The sequence below is a fragment of the Perca fluviatilis genome, chromosome 9 (assembly GCF_010015445.1).
Source record: "Perca fluviatilis chromosome 9, GENO_Pfluv_1.0, whole genome shotgun sequence".
NCBI lineage: Eukaryota > Metazoa > Chordata > Actinopteri > Perciformes > Percidae > Perca > Perca fluviatilis.
This window is the reverse complement of record NC_053120.1, coordinates 17094651-17115614: the sequence shown is the minus strand read 5'-3', so window position 1 is coordinate 17115614 and position 20964 is coordinate 17094651. Positions and strand designations below refer to the sequence as shown.

The 20964-nt window shown below is 40.6% G+C and overlaps 1 protein-coding gene across 19 annotated transcripts in view; it reads right to left on the bottom strand.

Moving 5' to 3' along the window:
* ptprsa (protein tyrosine phosphatase receptor type Sa) overlaps window positions 1-20964 on the bottom strand; it is a 251267-nt gene that overhangs the window by 62271 nt on the left and 168032 nt on the right. For 12 of the 19 annotated variants that reach the window (XM_039811969.1, XM_039811978.1, XM_039811973.1 and 9 more), the window contains 6 exons: window positions 17405-17515; window positions 15031-15042; window positions 6709-6978; window positions 5918-6499; window positions 5071-5207; window positions 4798-4942 (listed from right to left, as the gene is read on the bottom strand). In XM_039811969.1, coding sequence (XP_039667903.1) covers window positions 4798-4942; window positions 5071-5207; window positions 5918-6499; window positions 6709-6978; window positions 15031-15042; window positions 17405-17515 — 1257 coding nt within the window. The remainder of the gene's footprint in view (window positions 1-4797; window positions 4943-5070; window positions 5208-5917; window positions 6500-6708; window positions 6979-15030; window positions 15043-17404; window positions 17516-20964) is intronic. The other 7 variants (XM_039811972.1, XM_039811977.1, XM_039811980.1 and 4 more) reach the window with 2 other exon arrangements.

Below are 20964 nucleotides of genomic sequence, written 5' to 3'. Positions count from 1 at the left end.
ATTTACTTACGGTCTTACTGGATTTTGAGCCTTTCAGCTTCTTTCCTCTGCTCATATTGTATTTGCAAACTCTCCACGTCAAGAATGATTGCTCAGTTTTCAATCTTTGTGGTGCGGAAAAGGCTGTGAATCTGACAGGGGCCAGGCTATCACAGTGCACAGGCATCCTCATGCCTGATAATGGTTTAAGACTGGCTGGGGCGCAGCTTTTATAAAGTGCATATCCCATGAAGGCCACTGGTAGGATTATGGATAGAAGAACTATACAAGCACAAAAGAAGCAGCTCAGCTAATGCTTCACTTGAGGTTCTTTTGAAGCTTCCCTGAAAGAGTTTCCTAACTGCTTTTTGACAAATAATTAGTCATGTCTGCATTCATATCTTTCTCTTTGACTTTTTAGTCTGTTGTCATATGACTAAGAGCTCTGGGTGTAAAGTCTGTAATGTCAAGTACTGGTGGCATACCTAATCATTATGACTGCCTTCAGAATAAAAGTGCATTTAGTGCAACATCCTCAGTGTATATAAATTACACACATTGCTAACAGTTTAGCTACACAGGACATTATTCAATGTCTGTTGTCAACTCTTAATGAAACACAGATTGCCAATGCTTTTGCTATCAGAGTATAAGCACATGTCTGCATTTGAATTGTATTTTCATTAGAAGCCTTGAATGACAGGATGTTCATATTTGTAGATCATTATGGAATTAATCCGCCCGATGCCAAATGGCTGTGCTGTGGCTCACACAAATATTCCAATATATCTAAAAACCTCCTGCAATTACAGTAAGTGGGGGGCTAAACTGCTTGTTTGGATAAATACAGAGGATTTAGAATCTGCCACTTTAATTTGAGAGATAGCACTTGACTGGCTACTGGCAGGTTCTAGGTATAATCTGAATGTGTAACAAAGCCCGACAATCCAGGGGCCTGGCTCATAGTTAATCGCAAAGCATGAAATGAATTATGACGCTATGAAATGGGATTCTTATCTGCCACTCTGGGGCCCTGCAATGCTCTAACACACACTCCCAGGGTCCATCATAGGTCCTGTTAGCATGCCTTGCAACTGGGTAACCGCTAGAAGAATACTGGGAGCCCTCCCAGCTCTCAAGTTGTGGACCCACTCTGCCCACGTCTGAAAAGTCTCACAAAAATGGCCTCTCAATGTGATCTGACTATAGCAGCATACCCCAAGAGGCCTTGCTTCTAAATGAGGGCTACTGGTGTCAGTAACATCTTGTGAATTTATTTGAGCCTGCTGTAATATTGACCAAGAAAAGCCAATGAAACGATTGTGGTGCTCTTTGATTTGAGGAGTAATTTGGCGTCCCTCAAGATGGAGCAAATAAGGACTGAGATCCATGAGAATTTTTTTGCAGTGGCTCTTCACAAGTTCTTGACAGAGTAGTCCCCATGACAATAGCCCCTGGTAATGCTGCTCCGACTGAGCACAAACTTCAACAATCTGCGAACATTTTGTACCACAGATAGGGACAATAAAGCAAACAGGGAAATCATGTTGCCTGTCTTGATTTTACTTAGTGGAAAAGGGTTTCAGTCTGCCAGACATGTACTGGGTTCAAATCCAGTTTGCAATGGTTCTGTGGGGCTGTGAATAGAACATGGCACTAACAATGCTAATCAATGAACAATATTTATTATACTATTGTAAATGTATGTCAATATAAGTTGAATGCAGTCGTTGCTTTTGTTTTTTACTGCAGTGTATTTAATTTTTTGTCTTTTATTCTATCTGATCCTTCCTTAACATGCTATTAATCTTTGAGATTAGAGATTATTTTACTGTACTGTATATATGCACATTTAGTAGTGCATCACCCATAGTGATCGTACAGTGGACTCTGGAGCCTGGCTTGTGCCACTTTATTGCCCTTAAACTTGAGGCCATTGTGTTTCTGTTCACTTTGTGGCCTACTGTATGCATGCTTTGTTTATACAATATGATTTTTTTTCCAAAAGGCTGTAATACTGCATTGTAAAGACACCTCATTTAAGCTATGTCACAGGGCTCTCCACTGACTTGGATGCATAGAGATGCTGCTATTACTGACCTGTATGAGAAGCCAAACAGCAGACATGTCTGTTTAATATTTAACCATGTAAAAAAGACTGCTTACTTTATGCTTCCAATTATCTTGGTGTTTAATAAAAACACTGCAAAAAAGCCCCAACAAGAAAAACAACAGTTAACTGAATTATTGTGTAGCGGTCTTTGAGAAAGGTTACGGCAGACTGAATCCCTAAACCTTGCAATCACTTACCTCAAAGGGTCCAAATGATTAAGTTATTTATTGTGTTGTGGAAAACATTTAGCTTTGTCTGACTTTAGTCTTGGACTTTTCTGACCTCAGCAGTGAAAAACCAAAGGATGTATCTCACACTTGCTTGAGCAGGGACTCCATAGAAACCATAGAAGTAGAATGGATAGAATAGGTAAAGATGGCTGTTAACCTTACCAAAGAGTATTTGATAATCATGTCATGGAAATGATAACTTATATGTATTAAGTTGATTACTACTCTGAAAATAAATTGGAATTAATTTCCAGGACAGCAGTATAACATTTTGGTGGTGGGCAGGCACATTGTATCAACGAACAGTTGTCCTTTCTATCCAATGTAATTGTATGGATGAGGCAGTTGAAAGGAAGAGCCCCTTGTCTCGAGCAGAGACTTGAGAAAAGCCATCAGTTGGCCTTATTCTCCCCCGTACTTGATCAACGGGCAAGGGTATGTCAGTGCTGTCTGCTCTGCCTGCTGCGCTGTAGTTGTTTGTGGCTGTAGTGGACTTCACAGAAAAATGAACATAGCAGCAAGCTACTGTTTGGAGTGATGTCAAACCAATATTCTTTTGTATAACCCAGAAAGTAATAGAAAATAATAAATAAATAAAAGATCTAACTGAAAACTTTTTTTCAAAAGACTTAACTTAAAAGGAAGAGGACACAAAGTGAGCAAGGAGATGTCAAGCCATTCCAAGGAGAGCTTTTGTTCCAATGCACAGGGGAACAAGTGGCAAAGAGAGAAACACAGCTGGAATAGGGTGATGTAAGAGGAAGAGAGGAGTGTATCGAATCCAATCAGCTTGCGGTTTACCGTTCAAGAACAAATGCAAAAACAGAGGTGAGGAAATCACAAACACACATCGACAGGTGAGATGGGCACACTCGAGAGACGCCAAGACAGAAATGGGGCTGAATGAACATAAAGTATTGTCATGCCTGGACTGATCAAAGGTGCAGTGATAGGTTCTGAACAGCACCCCCAATGCACAGGAGTGAATGTTGCATGCAACTGGCGCTCTCCTCAGGGAATCTGCACTGTCTGTGAAGCTTTGCTGCCCAGCAGTACCAAAAAGAACTGTGAAGTGGTTGTTCCAAAGCCCCAGCCCAGATGTGGGGGTACATCCAACAAGTTGCACTGGTAGAAACAGAAAATGTGTTAAAAGAAGTCTACTCCCACCGCCATGGCTCTCTTTTGTCCCAGTAAAGGTTCACTGCCAGTTTATTGACAATTAAGGTAGCCACTCTGACAATGAATGTATAAATGCATCTTTGTCTGTGACTTTCAATATTCTGTATCAGCAGGATCCACAATGACTAGTTCAGATCAGCCCCTAATCGCCTAAATCTAGATACATGTTCAAGGTCCTTTACCATCCATATAACATTAATGTATTACATGTCAATACACTACATCATTGTTAATCTTTGTTAGCTGTGTAAATCCAAAATATACACTGTCATCCCAACATGCCTTAACTGTAGCTACTAATATTGGATATTTGAGTGGATAAGCTGTGTGTATTTTTTCTCTATAGCTTGCACTACTGCAAGTTATTATATCACTCCTGTTATTTTTAGCTGGCTGGTTTAAATAATTCAGTTGTGTTCCTGCCATCTGTAAAATACAGTAATCAGTATTATATACTGATATACTGGATATACTGGAATAAATTCAGGCAGTGGGCATGTGAGTACTTTTAGTGACAGCTGATAGTTTTTTTTTTATCTTTGATGATAAATTCAACCCCAAATTCCCCCATCCCCAATCCAAATACAGTTCATATGAGAGCCATGGCGTTCTTAGAGGAGAGCTGACATGTTTTGTGTCTCTGTCACACTGAAGAAAGTGCACTTGCTGTTGACAGAAAAAAGCAAATATGAACAAAAGTGAAAGAGAAATAAAGAAACTGCCACAATTGTCAGTCCACGTAGACTTGATTTGCTTAAAAAAGTGTCATACACTCATGCACATTTGGCACCAGAGCCAGGATAGTAAAGGTAATTCTAAAATGAATTTAGCCATTTGTAGCCTAATCTTAACCTTAACTCTCCACAAAACAAACCATTAATTGTGTAAATGTTGCTTAACATAAGGCACAAAATACCACAGTCATATTGTCACAGTGGGGTTAATAATGTCAAGATCAAATGCAAAAAACACTTGTTTTTGGCAGGAATTCAACAACATGTTAGTTCATTCAGTTTGTTAAATAGTCCATCATTTCTCAAGACAGAATCTTTGAACTCTGATTATGTCTAAGAAAAACACAGTCATAGTTCAAAGGTGATGATGCAGTTGACATCACAGAAAATAAGGTTGACAAGCTCCAGTAAAAGGAAAAAGCACATAACCTCATTAGAATTCACTTTCCTATGGGCATAAAATCATTAAAATCATTTGCTTTACTGGGGGGGGGGGGGACGACTCTTTGTAAGCCAACCCACAAAGAGAACAGGAGAGAAGACTGAATAAAGGGCTACATACTGGCTTGCAAGGTCTTCTGTGATATGTCATTGGTGAAGGCTCCAATGCCTTTGTTCGAGATGGCTGCCAGGGAGAGGTGGTACTCTGTGTTTGGGCGGAGATTTTCCACAACATATGAAGATGTGGGTCCAAATGTTTTCTTCATCTATTGGTGGAGAGTATTGTTATTGACAAGTCTGATTTAAAATAGTTACACAGGAATGTAATGTTGGATCATTAAGGGATGACTGACAGCTCTCACTGCACAAGGTATTGAAATTTGAAATGAATTACCTGGGTGCCAAAACTGCCTTCCATGTAGCGAAGTTCATAATTTATAATTCCTTCTTTCTCATAGGCAGCTTCCCAGGTCAGTTCAATGCTGGTATCAGACACAGCACCAACCTGGAATTTGGATGGTTGACCTGGAACTGAAGAACATAGCAGAGACATTTTTGCATCATTGCAGGATATGTTACTACTCCAAATTGATGTTATATATAAGGGAATGGTACAGCACAATTAGCACTGGAAAAAGGTACTAAGAATGTGTCAATTAATAAATTTTTCCTGTTCAGTGATTTCTTAATAAAAGGATTAAATGTTATTAAATTGAAAGGAATAGATTATCGTGAAGTATAAAAGTTTGTGCCCCAGTGGCAAGCTGGTACAAAGTGCTCTATTTAGTGTGGGGTCTCTGAAGTTGGAGGTGCCTCCTTGCCCTAGCATGGATGGAGTGATTTTTCTCAGCCCTGAAACCGATTCTGGTGAGCTCCCAAATTTTGGTTCTTTCTCAAATGTTTTTTTTTCATACTGCCATGATCAAACTGACTTTTTTCATCATTTGGCTGCAGATGTGTGGGCGAACCTTGCATAACAGGAGAGAAAACTTGTCTCTTTGGCAGCAGGCACAGTCTGTCTAAAGTTCCAGAAAATGTGCTGCGGATGCACAAAAACAGCTGAAGATGTTCTTCATTGGTTGTCAAAGTCTTCTCCTTAAGCAGAAGGCTGGTTAACAGATGTAGCATTCACCAGTTTCTGTATAACTTAATTTAAATTAACCTAACAACTTGGTTCAAACATTACACAAGTGCCTATTGTATGCACACTTTCCAGCAGAAAATCTGTTTTTTATCCTTACCTCCTTGCAGTACTTTGACATGGATGGGCTCTGAGAAGGGTCCGTCTCCTACAGAGGTGAATGCTAGGACTTTGATTGTGTATGTCTCTTGAGGAACCAGGCTCTGGATAGTGGTGATGATGCTGTCCTGGACATTATGGATTTGCCAGAGGCTCATGGGTTGGTTGTCATCCATGGTGTAATAAACGCGGTATCCCTTGATCTGACCATTGGGCTCCTCGGGCTCTTCCCAGCGCACCATCATAGTGTTTTGGGATATGATCTGGGCCTGGATGTTTCGTGGTGGACTGGCAGGGGCCTGTTCACCAGTCCGCGTTTCTACTGGCTCACTGGGAGGACCCTGGCCAATTGTGTTGACGGCTGAGACACGGATTTCATACTCTGTGTTGGGGTAGAGGCCACCAATGCTGTAACGTGTAGTGGTAATGTCATCCACTGTCTCATACTTGCTGTCTGGGGACTTGGCCCTATACTGGATGATATAGTAAGTCACTGGGTCTGGGTTTCCCGAGTCCCAGGTGATGGTCACACTTGTTGCAGTAGTTTCAGTAACCACAGGAGTACCTGGAGGCTTGGGGAGAGCTGTTATGGTGACAAAACAGGAAGGAAAGAGGAGACACTGTCATTTATCATGACAGTGACTAATTGAAGAAGGAAAACTTGGGAATTCCTTCACAATGGACATTATACAATACACATTGTAACCACAGTTTTCTGTACATCATTTCAGACTTAACTGAAGTTACTCTTCTTCATAAGTACACCTCTTCACAAACACAGTTATCTCTTACATTTGACAGTGATCTGCGCCACAGCTTCAATGATGCCAAGGCTGCTCATGGCCACGCAGGTGTAGTTTGCTGACTCACGGACGCTGCTCAGTTCAAGAACATTCCTGCCCACTGGCATCTCATCCTCCGGTGTCAAATCCTCTGAGTTCAGCATCCACTTGACGTAAGGCATGGGCGACCCCACCGCCACACACGTTATGTTCACACTGCCACCGGGCATAATTTCCTGACTCGTTGGTGGAATGGAGAAGCGAGGAGGCACCCGTCGGACTGGGGGAAGGCATGAGGAAGGGGAGAAGATGACAAAACAGGGAAAGGGATTTAAAAAAAAGAGAGAGAAGTAACAAGAGAGGCCGATGAAAATGGACCCTTCTCAAGGAAATACTTAACACAAAAGGTTCAACATGATACATGTGAACTGAAACACAAAATAAAGGAAGTAGACTTTTGAAAACATAAAAACAATATACAAATAAAGAGAAGGAACTAAACTAACAGAACTGCTTCAACAACAAAGTAGATTAACAATAAAGCAACGATTCATAGCAACAAGGTTCCATTGACCAAAATTTGACCCATCACAGCACAATTAAAGACACAAAAATCTATTACGAGTTTCTCATCTTTGGAACTGAACTGCTGGCATATATACAACTAGGGCATAACCTGATCACGAAGTATGAAGGTGTGTAGTAAAGGCCATGTGATAATGCTATCACATAAAGCCACCATGGCAACCTGGAACTTCCTGTCCTCTCAGGCACACATGCCAAACAGGAAGTAGGCCATTACAGGCTTCTCCCACAGCACAGGAAGTATAGGGTTACTGGGCTATTGACCATCTCTACAAGATATCTAAAAACATTCTAGCACAAGTTTACACTTGACCTGTCTCTTCTACCTAGATGTCTTAAAGATGAGAAACTTTAATCAGATTTTTGTGGTTTAGGGTAGATCCACTGGACAAAGCCTTATTAAGATCTGACACGGTTCCATTGATAGATGCAGCTATCAGTTTCACAGACAGCATGCATAAATAGACCGAGATAAATTAGGAGTAAATGATAACAAAATCAGATATAAAAATTGAGATAAAATGCATTGAGGAATATAACTGAAGGGTCGCTAGCATGCCCAGACAAAAGACGATTGGAAAGGAAAGAAGAAATACAAGATAGAGGTTAAAGCATCTGAGGAGAGGCGAGGAAGAGAGGGAACAGAGGAGCAAAGAGTGACAGAGGAAGAAAAGGAGAGGGGAAGGTTTGGAGAAGGGTGAAGGGGGGTCACCCACTTCAATGCTGTGTAAACTTTGTTTTTCTCCAGCAAATGTGACAAAATGTGATGGTGGCACATTGTCACATCGCACTCCCAAATAACACAAAATAAGTATTGAGGAACAAGGTGTGTGCCTAGAAATACATAGAAAAAAAACTAGTAGTTGTAGCTAGAGAGGCTACTATCACAGATTGTTGGAGTCAAGAAACAGAACTGGATTACCAGGGAGTAGAAATCCAGAGAACAAGAAAGAGAGACTGAGGGAAAGGGAAAGAGAAAGGTAGATGAATAAGGGCAGAATGACAGCTAAGAGAGGGAGACAGGGAGGACCTCAAAACTCATGGATAGGAGTTGAGTGAAAGGAGGTTGATAATGACTGAGACGCAGAGGAAGGGCGAGAAAGGTACTGATTACTTGCATGTGTGTGTATGTGTATATACATATATGTATATATTTTCTGCGTTGGTGTAGGCATGAGTGTGCGTGTGTACAGTATGCAAGAGTTAGAAAGTGAAAAAGTATGAGTTAGCAAAAACACTGTGTTCATGAGAGGCATCCCAGCAAGCACTTGACAAAGAGTGTCATGCAAGAGGTGGTTCAACACTAAATAAGCATTTTCTAAGTCTTATATAATGCAGGATTTCTCTTGCCTATATAAATCTAAGGTGAGCGATATTTGGATTGGTTCTGCCTAAGCCTAGATGAGGTGGAGAATTGCCCATATTGCTGTTCGGCCAAACGCCAGAATTCCAACATATATAATCATAAAAGAAACAAACGTTTTACATGCCCGATAGTCCGGTACCACTTTGTGCTGAGGGAAAACTCTCTTCTGGTACATTTAAGAAAGAAATATTAAGACTTCTGTTTCAAACAAATGTATTTAGGTTTTGAATTCACCAAAAAGATACAGACAATAGATATCGACTACTAAAGAGGTCTATAACATCCACGTGTCACTATTTTAAACAGCTTTTCAACAATCGCTGCAAACAAAAGTATCTACATCTATTTAATGTCAAATTGTTTGTTGGGATGCAAAGAAGGTCAAAGAGAGATAAGCCAAGTAGTGCAGATGTAGAAGTAAAAAAAAAAAAAACGAACTCAATGGAAGAGCTGATTTAGAGACAGACAGATAGACAAGACAGGAAAGACAGGGACGAGAGACAAGCCACGAGGCAGAACAAAACAGACCCAAGCAGCAAGACAGCAGACACGGAGACAGACAGAGGGAGACGGGCAGACAGACAGTGACGGATGAGCACGCAGACATACTGTACAGTACGCAAAGGGGAAGGGGAGGGGTTTGGGTTGTTGGAGAAAAGGAAGGAGGAGGAGGAGTAGGAGGAGGAGGAGGAGGAGGAGCAGGAGGAGGGCATAAGTGGGGGATAGAATAAGGAGACTGTGGTTCTAAATAAAATCAAAACAAAACTAAAGAAAAAAAGACCATGGCTCAAAGTGGGTTTGGAGGTCTCACACACTGGGGCTTAAAATCAAGAATCAACTACACCTCCCCTTCTCCCCGCCTTTAACATTGCACCTCCATGCAAATGTAACTTGGGAAGTCTTAGGGTGGGCGGATGTGAGGTGTGTGTGTGTGTGTGTGCAGGGGGATGGTGGGTGGCTGAGGACTCAGGGGAAGATTTAGGGAGGAGACTGAGAAGGGCATCAAGGATAGGTAGCATTCCAAAATACACCGTGTCGATCCAAATGGGATTCATATGATCGTTGCATGGGACACTTTGACTTTTTCCAACAAACTAAGGGCACAAATATCACCTACACACACTCTGAGGGGATTTTTTACCAGATAACTGACATTTACTGACCTGAGCACTTAAATAATCACTTCTCTGTACCAATCTACATGAGTCCTGTAATTCCCTGTTAATGTCAATTTTGTTACTACCTTGGGCAAGACAAGACCTGACCTTGAGGGCAAAAACTTTATCACTGAGGAAATGCTTTTTTGTGGTACACAAACACACACTGATTTGGCATAACATGTACCAAGAAAAAATAGCCAATAGCAGATTCAAAAAGTCTGTCCTTAAAATAAATTTCCATGTATTAGAACCAACATAAAATGCCTCCCTTAGAAGCAAACATGTCTGCAAAGGAATAGGTTTAAAAACACAATCAAAGACTCATAACCTGTTCTGCCTTAAACTAATTAAATTACTGTAATCAATGGGATGCATGAACTTTTGGTTGAGATAGCATGCTTTGTCTCAATGTGACAGGTGTAATAGGATAGTTAGAAAGTCCAAATGGGAAATACTCTAAAAAACATGTTGAACTGGAAAAAAAAGGCAAAAAAGCCTATCATATAGTTACAGAAAATATATTTCTGCATTCTAATTTGTCAAAAAAAGCCTTACTGAACAACAAAGGTGAAAGGGCAGCCTCACACAGACATGCATGGGTGTGGCTATGGCATGAGTGACATACCCAGGTGCGCCCCCATCCACTTGGGCAGACACAAGGGAACCAATACAATCCCAAAATGTCACCCAAGCCCATCCAAGCATGCCATTCATTCCCAAGTATAGCATTGTTCCAGACACTCACGCACAAAATGAAAGGAAATAAATAAAACTGTACAGATCCACAAAAAGGACTAAGTCCAAACAGCATAGACAGTACCAGAGTGCAGCTGTGTTCAACAAAGAGGTATGCATCAATACTATTAGATGTTTTTCAGCTATGATTTGTCTCTGCTTGAATTTTGCTTCCAATCCAAAAGAATGGTAAAAACTAAATAGGGCGAACAGGTTCTGTTTTAAGTGGAAATGTCCAATCAAAGTGTGTCTGATGTCTCTTCTCTCCGTGGGGCTCACGTCAGCCAATGGACCGGAAGCGGAAGTGGCTGAGTGAATGAGGTTTCTCCACAGGAAGATGTCTCGGTTCACCTCTGAGTACCTACTGTATAGTACACTGTCAGGGCAATGTGGGATACTACTGTAACACCAGCCACCTGCCAAATTCTGGTAACTTTTGGCTGTGGCCTGCCAGTAAAATCACTGAGCCAATATACAAAAACTTTCTTTCTTAAAGTCTTCATGGCACTGGGGCACACAAAGATGATAGGGAGTCTACCTGTCAACAGAACGACCAGTGTGTCTGACGCATGAATACATTTAATCTTTGGTAACAACAGAAGATCAAGAGCTCAAGGTCAGTTGATGCTACATCACATTACACTTAAACAACGATACATCTTAAAACCCAGTAGACACGTTGGGAAACAACATTAACTGTGTCTAAATATCAATATGACATGCAAACTTATCACTGCACTATCGTTAGCTAGGCCTGTATGACATGATTGAATGTTCAAGTAGACAGTGTAACTCTGACATGCCAATAATCCAGTAAGCTCACAAATGCTGTGTATGTAAGTGTAGTATGCTATTCTACCCTTGCAATGCAGTGCCAGTGAATCAAAGAAAATGAAGAATCCCAATTGCATGGACAGGCTCCTCATTCACAGGGAGCAGGAGCCCAGCCGGCCCATTTGGAATTGAGAGATAATAAAACAAACATATACCTTTCATTTGGACTACTAACAACATATAATCTTGTTTCAAGCCCCAATGTGGAGAGAAAGACAAGAAGCCTTACAGTGGACGAGGTGAAAGCAGTCGAGAGAGAACGCCAGAGTACTGCACTAACTCTAATAGTGGGCGGTGTTGTGGAGGGATTTGTGCCAAAAAACAGAGGTCAGAAGGTGGACATTATCGGCCATTTTGGTGAGGCAGTTTTTGCTGCCCCAAAATGAAGGGGGAAGCCAAAATAATGTGCAGCCTTTAGTGTCACCTTGAAGCTGAGATTACACCCTCTTGCTGCCTGAGGACACAGGCGCAGTATGGAGATCCTTTAGTCACACTTGCTGGGTGAGGCCTACGGCATTTACATATAAGCCACAGGGGTCGGCCCGTATTAACATACCTTGGCTGCGCCAATGCTAAACAGTCACTATTGGTGGCTCATCAAAATGGAAATTATAACCTTAAGAAAACTGACAGGAATCATGGCAGGGGTATCTAATAATAGTAAGCAGCAGATAGAGGGGATTTCGGAGTGTAAGACTTTTTTTCTATTGTCTTACAGGTAGATGACAAGCAGCCAAATGTCCCCTCACTCTGATGATCCCTTCAGTGAATATTATCATACAGATTGAGAAAGGGAGTGTATTCACATATTTGCATGAGAATAGGAGGTAATGAAACTTTTGTTTTGTATAAAAAAATAAATGCACATCAGATGGCAAGAAGAATTTTTTTAGGGGTGGCTATAAACTTCAGGACTCCTTGAGACAAACATCTAATAGAGTTGGCAGGATTTTGCTTTGGCCATTGAGAACATAAGGTGTAATCTAGCTTTCTTTCCCAACGTTACACACAAATGCATAGCAGGACATGCAAGCACATTCAAAATCAGGCAGATACCTTTGTAGGAGGGCAAACATGCACATGCATACATCACAGCGCAGTCTTTCTGCATCAGTGTTATTCTTAGGACTTATAATTTGATATAAAAACCCAATGTTGACATTGTCAGGCTTTCATTATTCTCGGTTTCTTACAGTGGGATGGTGCCATGCTTTGTGGACACTATTATGTGGAGGGCAGCGATGACAGATTATTGATTGGAGGCTTTCACAGACTCAACTGTTACAATTACTGTAAGTAATTTGATAGCCAATTGGTGCATAGCGTTGGAATTAAAACCTTAATTTGTGTCTGAGGTAACTGCTAGATCAGAAGAGATTATTATATATATATATTTGTCTAATGACTTTCCTTAGGGACAAATGATTTGGCTGGTGCAATGGAATGAAATATATCTTCTATATTCAGCATCTTCAGAAAGGAAAACACTGACTACCATTAAATATTCTTTTGAGGGGGTTTCTCTTACTAATATCTTGGGGCTCAGTGAGGCTCATATAAACTCACCTTTGGTGTATGAATGTGTGTGTGTGAATAGGTGAATGAGAAGCAAATTGTAAAGCGCTTTGTCCAGTAAGGTTTAAAAGCGCTATAAAAATGCAGTCCATTTAGCATTTAAACTCTTGACAAGCAAAAAGCTCAGGAGTTAGTCACAAATGGCAAGAAAAAAAGACAGACTCAAATTCTGTAACTGTCTTGCACATACTTGGTAGGTAAATAGCAACTGTCAAGGTGCCCTTAAGCAACATAGATTTGGGCTCCAAAGTTGCCAACAGCAAAAGACTTAAAATGTGCAGATTCCAGTGGTAAATTTGGTGCAGCATGTTGCATGTTATTATATAAAGGCTGCCAAAGTATGGGAATTAATTTTTTTGCTGTTGGAGCAGTAGTCAGTTTCAATATGCCTTTTAGATACTTTACAGAGATCAGTGTAATCTCCTAGAGATCAGCACACTTTGACAGCCGCACATACAAATACTCCCACTCTCAGAGGAGACTGATATGGGTGGAAGTGTGTTCACTCTTCTATCTGAATAAATGATATGCCTGATCTGCACAGACTTGTTAAACCATATGTAATACTAGCCAAACACTGTGGTTGCTTTCCAAAAATATGTTTCTTATGTATTCATAAGACTAGTAGAGCCATTAAAATGTACAGGCAAGCAGCAGCAGGTGACATGAGATACAGTATAGATCTGATTCACTTGGATATGTCTTGGAAAACCTGGTGCACATGCTGATGTGTTGCCATTTAGGTGGAACCTCTTAAGAGAGGAGGGGAAGCTGGATCAAGCCAATTGCAATATAAATCACTGCTTGCATTGATCTCCAATTCATTTAGCAATTTTTTACTGTGTTAGGAATAGAGTATGAATGCTTAAAAAAACTAATTACTGTGTCCTGTTTTAGTCCAGTTTCAGAATCATCATTACTTTAGTCACATCAACCTAAAAATCAAGTATCTTCTATGTGTGTGTGTGTGTGTGTGTGTGTGTGTGTGTGTGTGTGTGTGTGTGTGTGTGTGTGTGTACAAGGGAAGGAGGGCTTTTGAATAATAAATTATAATTTGATTGAGTGTCATGACTGCGAGGGAATGCAAACAGCAGTCACTCAACAAAACCAATCACATCTGGCTGCCGCCATTTGAAAATAAAAGTATCTTTGAGCACCCGCTAAGCAACAGCAAATGTGATGTTAAAGTCATTATATTGTTATTGATCCACATGACACTGTAAATGGCATCCCTTAATGGCTGCCTGAAATCACCATGGAACCCAATCAGGCCCAATCAGGTCTAATTTTTTCAGTAATAGATCGCTATAAACAAGATGACAGGAACACTGGCTGTATACACACTATTATTTCATTCGGCATTTGCATTGGCACTCCGAGAGTCAAGAAGCAGAGCAGCATCATTGTGAAAAAGAAACACAAATCTCACAAACAACTTAACCACAAAAAGACAAACATTTTTAACAGAAAGTAAGTTCAGGAACAGAACTGAAACTAAAGGAAACACACAAACACAATACCATAATCACAACACAAAAACGTAAACTAAATAAAGGAAAGCCAAAAAAATCAGGTTGTATCAGGGAAAACACTAGTTGAGAAACCAAAGGAAGAGAAGGACACAATTGAACAAAACGCAGGGAATGCATTAAGAAAAAGACCAACACGGCCAAAGGGATTCTGTACAGGCATGCAAGCGCAGTTACATTCTCCCATCATGCATCAGGTTCTGTTATTTCCACGTGCTGGGTTTCCATGCCAATACATGCAAGAAAGCCTTTAGGTGCAGAAGCAATACCAAAGGATGCAAAACGAGAAAAGGCCCCACAATGCAAACATAAAAGTAAATTAACAAGACCCGAGCTAATCGGGTTTGCTTTCATCATTTCTTCCTTGGAAATAAAGATACATTTCTTCCATAATCATTTAGCAGTTTGGATTAACTAATTAGTATTGCTTCAAATTAGTAATGAATCGAGCTCTGTAATAGGCAAATACAGCTAAAAATTTTCAACATGTTGAATTTTTTTTTTTCAAATGCGGGTTAAAAAAAGTAAAAAAGAAAAAACACACCAACCTTCTCGAAGCTCTGAGGGATGTAAAGGGGTTGATGCAGAACACAATGACATGAGGAGAAGAGAAAAATAGGGGAAACACAGAGAGAGTAAAAAAAGCCACCTCAAGGTGTTTAGCTGCAGCTACATTTCCCTCTTCTTTAATCCTTTTTTCCTCCTTTTCCCTTGTCCCTGCTATCAGTGACACCTGTCTTGAAAGTACACTTGCCTGCCCCCCTCCCCACCACCCTTAAATAAACTTTGAACCAAAACAATCAGATACACCCCAGTGGCCGCACTGTCGTCTGGTAAGAAAAAAATAGTGAGGCGCCACTAGAGTCAAATCAAGAGTACCATACTCATAATTTAAAATTTCACAAGCTCCTTATAGCCACAAGGAGAGGCTCCTGTGGTGGCTGTATTTGCTTTTGTTAGAGAAGGAAACCAAATAAAGAGAAAATAAAGAAAAACTAATGAGAGATAGAAAAGAAAAAAAGACACAGTTTGGGCTGAAATTAGCAGCTGCAGTTCAAGACAGTTACAGTAAATGTCGTTAGAAGCCAATCAGAAGCACAGTAATTATGGTTTCTGTTTGGGAAGTCGGCTCAATCTTCCTGGGTACGGCATGCCCCAGATACAATTTAGGATTGTTATTTTGTTTCTGAATATTGATCTCTACCACAGCTGCTAATCTCGAGTGCATTTCGCTTTGTGAACAAAACATAGTCAACATCAAGTATCAGAATTGATTGACAAAAGTTAACTGAAAACAGACAAAGGTTGACACCATCAAGCAATAACAAGTGTGTTACATAGTGTGAAAGTACCTGACTAAATATGACCCTCTTGTAGCCTTTTAAAAGCATGCTGATGGAGCCAGTGTTCATGGAGATCGCATGAATTGTTGGAAATGATATCAGGGTATATCTGTGTGGTTTTGACCAAAGGAACTACTAAATATCCCAGTGCTGTGTCAACAATGTGTTCCCATTATTGCTATTGAATGATCCCTGTAGAGCTCTTGACTGTAATGAACCTTTTAAATCCCACGGTGCTGTACGTGACAAAAGTGGATAGCTACTTGACATTAAGTGTCACTGCATCACGGCGGAGACAGCACGAGTCTCCAGGATGAATGCTGGCAAGAAGACGCACTAATCTTGATGAACCATTTTTTACCTTCTACTGCTAACCGTTGAATTTTTCTTCCTTATGCTGCTACTTCACAGGGTATGATAATAGCAATAATAATGAAAAAGCAGCTCCCTGACCCATTTTATAATGTCAGGGTAATGCATTATTTATTGGGAACAAAGTTATTTGGTACACAGCAGAGGGAACAAACTGAGTAGATACCGAGGCATCTTTATTTAATATGCACAATATAAATAATACATGTCGAAAATGCATCTGCTTCAATTTATCAGAGCTCCCTCAACAGGGATTCATTGTCATTTAGCATTAGTGGTAGAGGGTAGGCCTTTGTCTTCATTGCATGTTTCCTATGAAACTCAACATTCTCTGTGACTGATTGTTTTTCATATCTTCACTTTGCTGGAACATGCCAGCCTAAATTACTGCTGACTGTAAAAGGCTTTAAAGATAATACCCCACAGCAGAAACAGGGGAGTACTATGGATTTATGCTCCAGAACACCATGAAGAAAAAGTAGAGGAAGTGCACTATTTATATTCTATGCAACGGAGCATTTTTCTTTTGTAATACAGAGCAACTGACTGTGTGAAGAGTCCTTTTCTATTAATTCACCACAAGGAAATCCTGTTACCCCCCAAACTGCAGAAGGAGAAGGAGTTTAGATTTTGATTGGTAGGCATTAATACCTCGACCATACAATCAAAATCAAGACTTACCGTTGTGTTCCTGTACCTGAAAAAGGCTAATCAAAAAGAAGTCCTTTCTGACTCTTTTTGGGTTCCATAACTTTGACGGAGGGGGAGACATTTTATCGGGCACACAATTACGGGTAGAAGGCGTCTTACAACTGATAGTAAAAGACATACGGCTTGTTGTGCTACACATTTCCTTCCGAGCGAGTAGGGGAGGGCATTCAAAGACAAAATGGAGCATAACATCATAACAGAGAAGAAAATTAGTTGGTCAATTATAGTTTTACATTTGGAAGTTTCAGTGCAAATGAAATTACATTTGTGGGCAGGCAATACTATCAATGCTAAAAGATTTATATTACTCTGGTAATACTGTTTTGCAAAACACATTTTGTGCAAATACAGCTGCGCTAGAATGGAAGCAATTATCATTTGTTAGGCTCAACAGTAATGCCACTTAAAGCTGAGCTGCACTGTTCAGACATTTAAGTTAGAATGGGTGGATGCTTTTATTTTTTTGGCCTGGCTATGAGGCCGGGTTGCTCCCTACCTCGCACATAAAGGTTAGCAGGGGACGAGTAGCGTACGCCTTCCACATTTGACGCCACGCACTCATACTTCCCCTGGTCTGTCTCCTCGCTGTTCTCGATCTGCAAGGCACCTGGTGAATCACAATACGCAACAAAAACAAGAGGGGAGGGAAAGAGAACAAGAGAGAAAGAAAGAGAGCAGGGAGCATGTGATTAGTCGACTTGTCAATGTCAGACAATCTTCTTAATGCAAGGTATCTTGAATTTCTCAGGACCGTTTTGTCAACAACTGTTTATCTCTGCAATGCTAATGCTAATTGTCATGACAAACTGGGTTCCTCTCCAGCCTCAGTCATCCCCAGATAAAAGGAGGAGGAAATAAATGCATAAAAAGGTGGACTGAATCAGACACACTAGGTTTGTGGCTATGCTGGTGTATGCAACTCATAAGACCTCTTTTAAAAAGCCATGAGGACAAAGTAATGATGCAAGTGTGATGAAAGGTAATGGAGAAGGGTGTTGAGATGGGCCTGTAAACTGAGTGAGACTAACAAATTGCCCTTTGCATAGCACTCCCCAAGGGACAGTCTGTGTGTGTTGGGGGAAAAGGGGTCATGGGAAAATACCTAGACATGTAGTTCATGTACAAATTAACACTGGCATGGTGCATAATGCAGCAGTTCAGCCCCACTGTATATTAACCACACAAAGCATTACAAACTGTGTGATAACTACTCATGAGAATAAAGACGCATCTAAGTCTTGCATTACATATAGTAAACATACAGTATAGGGAGAGAAAAATTAAAAGTACATCCACATGAAATGATATACCGGCTACCATTGTGATTGGGTTGTTTTCAATCATTTGTATTCTCTTTTACTTGTAATTCATGTTTTGTTTTAATTACTCTTCATTTCATTCCTTTTCCGTATATTGTCATATTTTGGGGTATAAGGCTTTATTTGAACTCCTTAAGGCATTGTGTTTCAAACTGACTGTATATATTATCAGGTGTTAGATTTTGTCTCTAGTATGTGCAAAGAAACAACCTAAATGCACGGCAACGGGACAGAAAAAGGGGCTTGGGGGACGGAGGTGAAACAACGGGCGTCAGATCATTCCTCGTTAAAGCGCTGTTGACGGCACTTCCTGATGATATCATTAAGGCTTCTGGCTGGCTCAGCAGACAGATTGCAGCCCAGGCCTCCCTGACAAACACAGCACCATCGCTCGTTAGCGTTTAGCCAGGAAACATCAATACGCCAGCCGCTGCCCAGGATGCTTTGTAATATACAATAACCTACTCCATCACATCAGCAAGCGGAGGGAACACAATGTTGTACAAAGCTCCTATTCTGGAACATTGGTCTAATAACACTTTTCAGCTCTGCCACAAATAAGACCATCGATTCGGTTTAATTATAAAGATTAGTCACGCTTCCACCTTGGCCACGGCCTAGTACTCTTAGAATATTTTACAGCTTGGAGTCAGCACATAGATGTCTACGCTTAGAAAAAGATAACATACCTGAAGCTACAACAATTTATACTCTATTCTTTTTCCCGTTGTCTTCATTTCCCTCTACAGCTCAGATCATCCTCATCCCCCAGAGGGAGCCGTTTCCGGCACATAGCTTATAAACCAAATGAAAATGTCTACCTGCAGAGTGCAGGTGGTGGAGCCTTCGCTCTGTGTTTATGCAGGGAATCTGATTTGGATGTGTTTGAAGTGCGCTTGGAAAAGCAAATGCCAGCCTGGTGGCAGGTGGCTTGGAATGTGCTCAGAAGCCTACTGCCTCAACACGAGGGAGACCATAAAGCAAGGACTGTGTGAAGTTCAACTCCAGGTGGATGGTTCCAGAAAGCTCTGCCAGCGGCTCGTCAGCCTCGGCCCCTGTGCTGAATTATAAAATCTTTGGAAGGCTGAAGTTGATGCAATATTTTTCAATGCTTCATAAAAAATAATGCTGAAGGGCTTTTGTTGACTGTTACCAAACAGTCAAATCAGAAGAAATATTCTATATTTCATATGGGTTTTTTAATTCTGTGTGTGCCAACTGCTGAAAATCTACAGGTCCAAATGCTTCCAACAAATACAAATGTCTTTGTGTAAAAAATAATGATTAACACGTCATTTGAAGGTCAACAAAACACAACCTCCAACATGCGGAGGGTGACAGATAATGAGCCAAACAACATTAATTGAGAGCCAATTAGAACCAACATTGGCTGCTGTGAACTGAACCTACTGAGGAGGGGGAGAGAGAGAGAGAGAGATAGAGAGAGAGAGAGAGAGAGAGAGAGAGAGAGAGAGAGAGAGAGAGAGAGAGAGAGAGAGAGAGCAAGCAGGAGAGAAAAATAGTGTTTGAGGGGATGGAGGGAGTTTCATCTGTTCCTTTCCATCTTTGGTTGAGAAGGCTCCTCGCTAGGTGGCATTATCTATTGTTTTCAAGCCCCTACTGGCTTCATTACATATTCTAGCTATTATTCAGTGGAGCTGTGAAGAACACATCAAGACTCCTTCCGCTGGCGGAACACAGAGAGAGGGAGAACAATTGAGGTAGGAAAAAAGCGAGGAAGAAGAAGGCAGGGAGGAGAAGCAAGAAGGAGAGATAGGAGGGGGGGAGCCAAAGGAAGAAAGAAATGTAGAAGAACACAGAGGAGGAGGAGGAATGGACATTTATTCTTATTTATATATAATATTCCTAATATCTGTCTTAAACTTGTCATTGTTATTCGGTCTCAAAGTTGAAACCCTAAGTTTGACTCTTGTAACTAGACTGACATCATTCTTAACCTTGTGAAAATCTTGGCGACAACATACGGATACATTTAATTGTACACACTGGATACAATAAAATCTGTGTGAACAAATGTTTGATGAAGGAAGCCCAGAATGAGAAGGACAGAAAAGATAAGGGAGAGAGAGCAAAAGAAAAATCACAACTTCATTCTATTTTGAGAGGCTTTATGCTCCTCTCTGTCAGATTCACACATAGTGGAGATGCAATATCCTGCTGGTGTTACAGGTGCTGTTGCACACTGTGTGAGTTGCAGATCTCTTCTGTCCACTTTGACATTTCCACTCTCCTCATATATTTTCCTCTAGTCCTAGCTTTGGCTTTTGATAACCTCAAATAAGTTAACTTAAATTAATCTATCACATTAAACCTATTTAGTGCACAACTATTTTATATTAATGAACGTCTGTTACAGTCCACCCATTGCCAAATGAGTTGATACAAAAGCTAATTAAGCCTATCAGCTCCACAAAACTCTCTCTGTATTTCACAGTATAGCTATGTTTACAAAATGTTGTAGTCCCTCACACACTTTTAATTTTTTTTGGTGACCAGGCAGTCAATTTAAAGCCAGATAATATTAGAATTGAAAGACAACAGACCTCTAAGAGCTTTTAACATACAAATCCAAGCGGACCCTCTTTGATGATCCATCTCAAGCTGCAGAAAACACGTGCATGTGTGCACCCAAAACAAACTGCCCCTTTTCAAAACCCTTGTCACCAGCATGTGTATCTTTCCTACAATTTCCTTTTGTGTTTTTTTAATTATTTTT